Below are 8,861 nucleotides of genomic sequence, written 5' to 3'. Positions count from 1 at the left end.
ACTTCTTCAGACGGAGGGCAGCTGGCTTGCATTTTTGTATCGCCGATGTGTTTAATTACGTGAGTCTTTCTAGAAGCCAACTGTCAGAGAATCCTGACAGGAATGAAGGAAAATATGTCAGACAGACGATCAGAGCTATAAAAATGGAATTAATCGTCCTCACAGCGTTAGAAGATTTACCATATCAGTGCAAAGGAAATCACAGACAGAAAACACATTAGACAAATTCAGAATCATTTGATGTAAACAGAACGTACGACAGGAAACGGTCGCGAGCTAAGCTAAGCTGACGAATACGTCTGTATGAGGTAACTCTATATTTTAGTGCCAAGTCGGACGGGGAAGGCGAGCTGGGCACTGAACTGGGTTTCGAACGCAGTAAAAGTATACCAATAGGCATTCCTGTCTGGCGAGATTCTCGGCGCTATATAAGCCGCTGCCGGCGGCGTCTGAGGCAGATCACCGGCGACGGCGGCAGCAGTAGCAGTAGCACCAGCAGCACCGGACCTGCCATGGCAAGCAAGGTGAGCCACGCCACGGGGAGTCCCCCATACGTACGTGGGTGCGCCAGCATTAAGTGAAATTCACTCGCATTAGCAGCCCAGGAGTCGTGCGGGGATACCAGTAGTAGGTCAGCGAGAGCACAAGCAGTCGGCTACCTCAGGCAGGCCGTAAGGCAGCGTTACAGCCGGATTATTCTCAAGTATCTTCCAGGTTTCCCCGCAAAGCATTTACCGAAATTATGCTCCACCGTCTGCCGGTGAGGCCACTCGTACTCCTTAGGAGATCGGCCTTCGGGGATGTAGAAAGCGGAGTAAAGACTCGAACTCCAAAGCGCGCCATTCGTTGACTTCATCGACTAGGTAAAAATATTCTGTGGTGTCAATTTATACCTCAGCCATATTGCTGAAAGATGGTTCCTAAAGACGCATGAGCTGAAGTGTCTGGGAACTCATTCCAGTAAGTCACAATTCGACTATGACTTCGAGTAGTCAATCGATGCCTTCAGAGCGCATAATAAACCTCAAGGACATGAACGCGAAATTTATTCTCGTCAACGTTAATCATAGCAGTGAATGGTAAAGGAGGACAAGTTTACAATTGCATTGATATCAGAGACATTAGGGACAAAAGTGAGGAAAAAACGGCACTAACCATACCGAAGAATCCATCCTGTTATTCTTTTCATTTTATTTAGTGGGGCCGTGGGTAACTGCAATCTCAATAATCGGACGGGGATTTGAACCTTACTTCTCTGAAAGGAAGAAGAAAGATCAGACTTCCACGTCCTGTTCCACGTCCTGTCGATGACGTGGTTTGAGATGGAGAGCCGCCGCGAACTGGACGAGAGTAAATAATTAAATCAGCTGCTGCTTTGTTGAAGGAACTATCGCGGTAATTGCTCCATGTGAATAAGAAAACCGCAGACCATCAGTGTCTGGACGAACTGTCGGGGGCGCGAAACCCTCACAACCCGACTACGAGTCAGATGTATTACCACTGTTCCCCCTCGCCTTGCCTGTTCTGTATGATACGAGTAGTATCCAGATACTAGGACCTTCTGGCATGTGAAGAAATCCAACGTAATCGGGCGTCAGTAGCAGAATATTTATCTGAAAACTTTTAGATGGCCATGCAACAATGAACTGTTCACATATACACAGTAAGGTACCAGGAAATGAAAAAAAAGGCGGTCACTAGGAACTATAGTGATTGATTCTTTCTCACAAGAGAAGGAGTGAAATTATGTATGTTCAGAAGCGGGTGGTGAGTTTGCAGTTAGAAAGTTGTTACGATGATTCAAAAATGGTTCAAGTGGCTTTGAGCACTATGGGACTTAAACAGCTGAGGTCATCAGTCCCCTAGAACTTAGAACGGCTTAAACCTAACTAACCTTAGGACATCACACACATCCATGCCCGAGGCAGTATTCGAACCGTAGCGATCGCGCGGTTCCAGACTGAAGGGCCTAGAACCGCTCGGCCACTTCGGCCGGCCTGTTACAACGATATTACATTCCATACCACTGCAGTAATTATTTCGACTACTTTGAAATAGGTGTGCTCCCCGAGTCATATAAAGCACGAACCTGCTTGTCATGTCTCGAATCGAATCGCTCGTTTGGGTATGTCAGCCTCTCTGTCAATGCAGTTACAGCTGGTACGTCTGTATGTCAGGAACTGGCTCAACGATTGCTGTGTTCATTATCTTCTGACGTGAGGCAACGGTAGTTACCGGTAAAAACAGTATCAATGTTTAAGCATTCAACGACACTGTAATATGTTTCACCTTATAACCTTCAGTTTTCACATTCCAAACGGTAACGAATAAGAGAAAAACTGGGCAATTGTTGATAACTTTTCAGGAGTGCAGCCATGTGGCTTCACCTCGCCGGTAGAAGTTGGTGTCATTGACAGCTGACGTGTCATTGGTACCTAGACCCTCGTATCACTTGATGATGAAGGTTATGTACTTCCCTGGAAAACTGTGCAAGCACAGTGAAACGAAAATTTGAATAGAGTATATGTACGTGGTTTAATGTTTGTTTGTCTTACCTGTTCGCTTTTTGTTTACAGCTGATAGTTTTCGTAGCGGCTCTGGCCGTTGCGCGCGCCGGTTACCTGGGCGCTCCTGCCGTTTTGGCACCCGGTGCGCCCCTGGCTGCCCGTGCCTACGCCGCCCCCGCCTACGCCGCAGCCCCCGCCTACGCCGCCGCCCCTGTGGCTATCGCCGCGGCTCCCGCCATCCGCGCCGCCCCCGTGGCTGTCGCTGCCGCCCCCGCCATCCGCGCCGCCCCCGTCGCCGTCGCCGCCGCCCCTGCTGCCGTCGCCGCTGAGTACGACCCCCACCCCCAGTACAGCTTCAGCTACAGTGTGAACGACGCCATCACTGGAGACTCTAAGTCCCAGCACGAGACCCGTGACGGAGACGTCGTCCAGGGCAGCTACAGCCTGGCAGAGCCCGACGGCTCCATCCGCACCGTCGACTACGCTGCCGACCCCGTGAACGGCTTCAACGCCGTCGTGCACAAGGAGGCCGGCGCCCACCCCGCCGCCCCCGCCCGTGTGGCCGTTGCCGCTGCTCCAGTGGCCGTCGCCGCCCCCGCCCCCGTAGCTGTCGCCGCCCCCGCTCGTGTGGCTGTCGCTGCCGCCCCCGCTCGTGTGGCTGTCGCCGCACCCATCGCTAGAGCTGCGTACGCCGCCCCTGCCCTGAGCTACGCCGCCGCCCCCGCCATCGCAGCCGCCCCCATCGCCAGGGCTGCCTACGCCGCCCCTGCTCTCGCTTACGCCGCGGCCGCTCCAATCGCTAGGGCTGCCTACGCTGCCCCTGCCCTCACCTACGCCGCGGCCGCCCCCGCCATCGCTGCTGCCCCTGCCCTGAGCTACGCCGCCGCCCCCGCCATTGCTGCCGCCCCCATCGCTAGGGCTGCCTACGCCGCCCCCGCCCTCGCCTACGGCGCTGGTCTCGGCTACGGATACGCCGCCGCCCCCATCGCTAGAGCTGCGTACGCTGCCCCCGCCCTCGCCTACGGCAAGGCCCTCATCCACTAAGTCACTTCCTCCTGCCCTGGCCTACCGAAAGGTCCACCTTGGTTAGACGCATCTGACTGACACGCCTCTGTGAACATCTGAGCTATCAAACTTCATGTTCAATGTACCTATAATGTATAAATAAATTATTTTACTATACGTTTAATGTTATGTTTTTCGCGGTGTATCTTACTCGCACAAATTAGTTAAGTTACGCCTACATTATGCAGTCAGCAAGAAACCTTATACAACCGAGCACAACTTTTTTACGATTTCGAACTTCAATTTCTGTGCAGCAATCTAGTCCAAGGAAAACAGAACGAAAATTGATTTCTGTAAGATTCTAGAATCGCGCTATTTAATATACTTCTGGACTAATTAAGCACGATCAATTTCAAAGAATCACATTAAACTAGAGTTGCACCCTACCAGGACTGCAGTTCGGTGGTTTTGTTACACTACATAAATGAGGTAGCAAATGGTAGGATTACCGGTAGTATCTGAAGAATTAGTAAGGAAAGAAATATAGAAAAGGTGTAAGAGAGAAAATGGGATCCAAAGACTTCTCTTATTTTGTATGATTGGTTGTTTGTTTTGCACGTAATAAGAGCCCCACATCATTCAGTGTTAGTCCACCGTGTATTTTATATCCTTAAAGGATATAAATTACATTTAATAAGTAATAAAAATTAGTTGAGGGCGTAACTTCTGCGCTCTTATGTAACCAAAGCAATTACTTTTGATCAAAGTACAGTTTACATGCTCAGACATAACAAAATGTATATAATTTTGTTATTTTTTACTCAATAGAATGTTCATCATGATCCAAGACAAGAGTTACCTGTTGTTACTGATAAATGGAAGCGTTGTTTATGAATAACAGAAAAACGTTTTAGACAGTTTGACGAAGTACTGAAGCTATGTATGATATACTTTTGTCTGCGTTTTTTAATTTTGCCTTTTTGAGGAAATTGCGTTTTATCTTGCTTTATGATAAATCTGTATTATTTTCTTAAATTTTATTACAACTTATCGCTGTTTCAAGTTAGAAATAAAAATTTTTCGAATAAAACCTGCATTAAACATGGTCAAGTTCAATTTTGCTATAAATAATGTTAATTTTTATATAAAAGACAGGAGAATTACTGTGTAGAACAAAAGTATTCCATAGGTCACGTGGCTCTTTATATATCCTCACTCCGTTTCTATACGGTTTTTAGAGGAATCTCTTAAGATACCGATCGTATACGGAAAGATAGCGACAGTTATGAGGTAACGTCCGATAGATACACACTACGCCTGATGTACAGGTAACGCGGGTACGACCTTAACTGACCAAAGTTATTAGGCAAATTACCATAGTCTTCACTTACTTGTGGTAGTCTACAGTAGCTTACAGTAGTTTTACAACTCCACATTCAACTGATGTAGTACTTTTCACTTCTAAAACTAAGATATCATCTTTAATTAGTAGTACGATAACTTCCTCATACATCGTGCTAATGTTTCACGAAAGGAATGCCGACAATAGATTTGAGTTTTCCGGTAACGTTGAAAATATGACTGCGCTTCCTTTAAAACTGATACGACTGACTTTTTCACATCTTTATCATGTATCAGAAGGATGTAGGCTGTAGTAGGTACTGGGAGATGAAGAGGCATGCACAGGATAGAGTAGCATGGAGAGCTGCATCAAACCAGTCTCAGGACTGAAGACCACAACGACAACAACATCATGTATCAGCTTCTTCTCTGCCCCTGATGCCGTTTTCGTTCACAGAATAGCAATAATTAATTTTCCTTCCTTGACAAACAAAAACGTCTCCCACTCTATGTCCTCGTTCACGAAAAGAACAGAGAGAATACAACTGGAGCTAACAGCAGACACTTAAACTGCACGCTCTTAATAGGCGTCGCAAATTATTAATGTTACAGTTAATGTGTGTGTTACAAAAATACAAAAAAGCGTGAAGGAACCGTTGGTTTCACGTCTCGTCGACAGCGAGGTGCTTAGGAGCAGACATTAGATGAGTTGGAGACGAGCAGGGAAAGAAACTGGATGGGGCTTACTATAGGAAACATCCCAGTATTCGTTATCAGTAGTTTAAAATGCTCTAAACCAACATGGTCAAACGAGTGCAGCACGGCCAGACAAGTTCAGTGCTTTAATCGTTGAAAATTATACACTCTGTCAGAATGTAAGCAGTTTAGTCCGATCTTGCACTAGTTGCGATACTTTTCAGGAGAATTTACAATCTATAGTCTCGAATTCCTTTATGAAACAGAATTTTCGCCTCCACAGGGTTTTGAAGTTAACAAATAAGTACGTTTAAACGTCTCTAGTTATTTACAAGCTTTTCATAATATTGCTGTCAGCAGCGGGGCTGGTTATGAGTACTGCTATAAAAATGTATGTTATAATTAAATAACACTTATCAGTCTTGCATGGGGGAGAACGTAGTTTAAGAGCTCTGAACACGGAATGACGAGGACACTATTTGGAGACTCACCATAGCACGCCACTATCCATGCATGGATTTGCTGCGCCAAGCCAGTAAATTCTACATATTCCTAGCGAATGCTAGTTTTTGCAATAGTGTAAAGATATTAAGAAGCTTCACAAGACATAGCTATTTGTGACAGTTTAAACGTAGTAGTTACCATTCGAAACCAAGACCATGGAAAAACGATCAAACACTTTAAGAGAGTAGTTGGGATGGTATTAGTCTATTTCTGATCCACCCGAGTAATATTACTTCACGTTAGATTAAGAGATATAAGTTCGGTAATGACGTCAGTCAAAAACCTTAAGATATTATGCAACGCCACAAAGAAATTGTAATAATTAATTTACGCTACCAAACACCCAGGCAGATAAACCAGCGGGAACATCGTCAGCTCATTCAACAGAGTCTAATTAGATCAGTAGCGAGTGGATAAGTATATCGAGTGGGGGAGAAGGAATTATTGTGATCCCTTTCCCCGCGATATTGTGCTACCAGAAGGGTTACAAAACGCCTGCGACGTGGTTCTTCACTAAGTAATTGAAAGGGGTCATTTGAGATTTTGGTGAATGATTATTTTCTGATCCACTTTGGCGCTTGCAACAAAGGCAAGTTTTAGCGGTATAAAATGTTATCAAACGCTGGCAGTTTGTAAAATGTCCTACTACTGAAGTGTCGTAAATGCTTACACTGTTATTCAAACGCTTTCGGGCGTGGAGATGAAACGAGAACACTTTTGTTAGTCGAAATATTATGACTTTGGGGGTTTGAGTGCTAATCAGATCTTTGAGCGAATTCATTTTGCATTTGGAGATTTCTCTGCTTTTGTATCTATCATTCTTCGCTGGTTTAACGAAATGACAACAATCAGAAATTTTCTTTAAAATTAATGTCGGTCTCAGAACTTGCCGAGTACAGAAGAAAACCTGATTACAGCACCCACTGCCATAGTTACGTTCCAAACCGCCATGTTTGTTTTTATTTAAAAGAGTTTCGGAGGCATTACTTTCAGCACGCCCTTGTAGTAATATACAAAATTAGAAAGCCACCATAAAAGCAAATCCTCATCATTTGGTTCTAACGATGTCGAAATCTTATTAAAAAAACAAAAACAAAATAAACGTTAGGACACTTACACGAGAAACGTTCATCAATGCGAACATAATGTTTATATAAATTTGTGGAACGAATCTAACATCAGTTTATTGCATGTCTCAGGAGTTACGGGAAGTCCAGTGTGGCTGAAAAAGTGCACAGGTTGTTCCAGTTTTCAACAAGAGTCAGATCCTAGAAGAAGAGAACTATAGACCAATAATATTATCAGACTGTTGTAATATTATGTAACATGTAATGGGATTATGTATGATGACATTTTGTCGACTATACAATATTTCTGTAAGAAACAACACAAATTCAACAAGCAGCTACTGTCTGAACCTCAGGTTTCATCCTTTATTTACCTATCCCAGAAGGTTGTTCGTAACAGGACCTAAATTTGTGTAGTTTCTCTTGACTTCTAGTAAACCTTTCAAGATGTATTTGTCGCCTAGTAGACAAAATACTTGTTTACGGCATGTTGCACAAAGAATGTGGCGGCTGAGACTGAAACGTGGACGTGCTGTATTATTTGGCTCTTCAAGCTCGATTCAGAAAGTACTTTTACATAACCTAGTTTCTAGAGGAAGACACTAATTTATGGTGAAACATATCCTAAATATAGTGTTTGTTTATTTTGCAGTTGTTGGTGCAGATCGCATCAATATCCGTGAAATGGATCATGAGTTTTTTGAATTTTAATTGATTATAGCATCGGGAACGCAAGTTAGGGCGGCATGGCCGCCGAAGACGTAAGACCTCCAGCTGGGGCGGAAGCGGGGGCGTCGGGAATGTTCTCGAAGCTTGGCACGGGAATGCTTCGGTCAGAAACTAAGAGTAACCTCACAGTAACAGTAGTTGGATTCGTCCCCTGTCCTGAAGGCTAAGAGAAGAAAAAGAAATCTGTCCAGAAAAATAGTTTTACCACAGAGCGACCGAAAAATTATTGTAAGAAGCTTTTGCAGTGAGTTTACACGGGAGGAACAAGTGTGGAGCATCATAATATCAAAATGGTGTACAGTCGGAAAATTGACATGTCTGACGTCACAGTTGGCTAAAAACTTATAAATAGGCATCAGACACTTTGTACGAGGAAGATCATGACAATTGACTGAGGATGAACCTGTAGCTAATGTTCACTTAAACCTCAGTGACGCAATAATCTTTTTCGTAGTTCACCTGATCTTTGCAGAGTTGAAATATGAACAGTCACTTGGGAAGTGACTTTAACTGGTGTTTTAATATTATAGTTTTTGACTGAGACAGTAACTGCAGATTTAGCAGTTATTAGATCAGGTGAATAAAGCTTGTGTCGCTATTCCATCATCTCTCACATTGACGCTGGTACGTAGGGCAATGCCTCCTATCTTTAACTTTTTCAGTGTTATGTTAAATAATCGCAGGTGACCTCCTGCTCACCATTATTGATGTCAGCTGTTGTCGTTTGTGAGAACAGTGCGTGATTTGGCACCAAGCAGTTTCAGACCTACCCTGGCATTTCATTTATAAGGTCCCGCGAGGCAGCGGTGTCACGTGTTTCATATCAGACTGTGGTTGCTGGATAGGCAAATTTGCTAGAGAATTGTACAGTATTACTGTGAAATAGCGGCTATAGGCAGCCTCCATGAATTCTAGCCGGCCAGAGTGGCCGAGCGGTTCTAGGCGCCACAGCCTGGAACCGCGCGACCGCTACTGTCGCAGGTTCGAATCCTGCCTCGGCCGTGGATGTGTG

At 44.7% G+C, this 8,861-nt stretch overlaps 1 protein-coding gene across 1 annotated transcript; it reads left to right on the top strand.

The window, feature by feature from the left end:
• Positions 1 to 478: 478 nt before the first annotated feature.
• On the top strand, positions 479 to 3,551 carry LOC124775403 (cuticle protein 18.6-like). The gene is made up of 2 exons (XM_047250237.1): positions 479 to 524; positions 2,577 to 3,551. Exons 1-2 carry the CDS (start codon positions 513 to 515, stop codon positions 3,549 to 3,551), a joined length of 987 nt encoding a protein of 328 aa, XP_047106193.1. The 5' UTR covers positions 479 to 512.
• Positions 3,552 to 8,861: the final 5,310 nt, after the last annotated feature.

This window comes from Schistocerca piceifrons, chromosome 2 (genome assembly GCF_021461385.2).
Source record: "Schistocerca piceifrons isolate TAMUIC-IGC-003096 chromosome 2, iqSchPice1.1, whole genome shotgun sequence".
NCBI lineage: Eukaryota > Metazoa > Arthropoda > Insecta > Orthoptera > Acrididae > Schistocerca > Schistocerca piceifrons.
The sequence above is the reverse complement of the archived record's forward strand: the minus strand, read 5'-3'. Positions and strand labels throughout refer to the sequence as shown.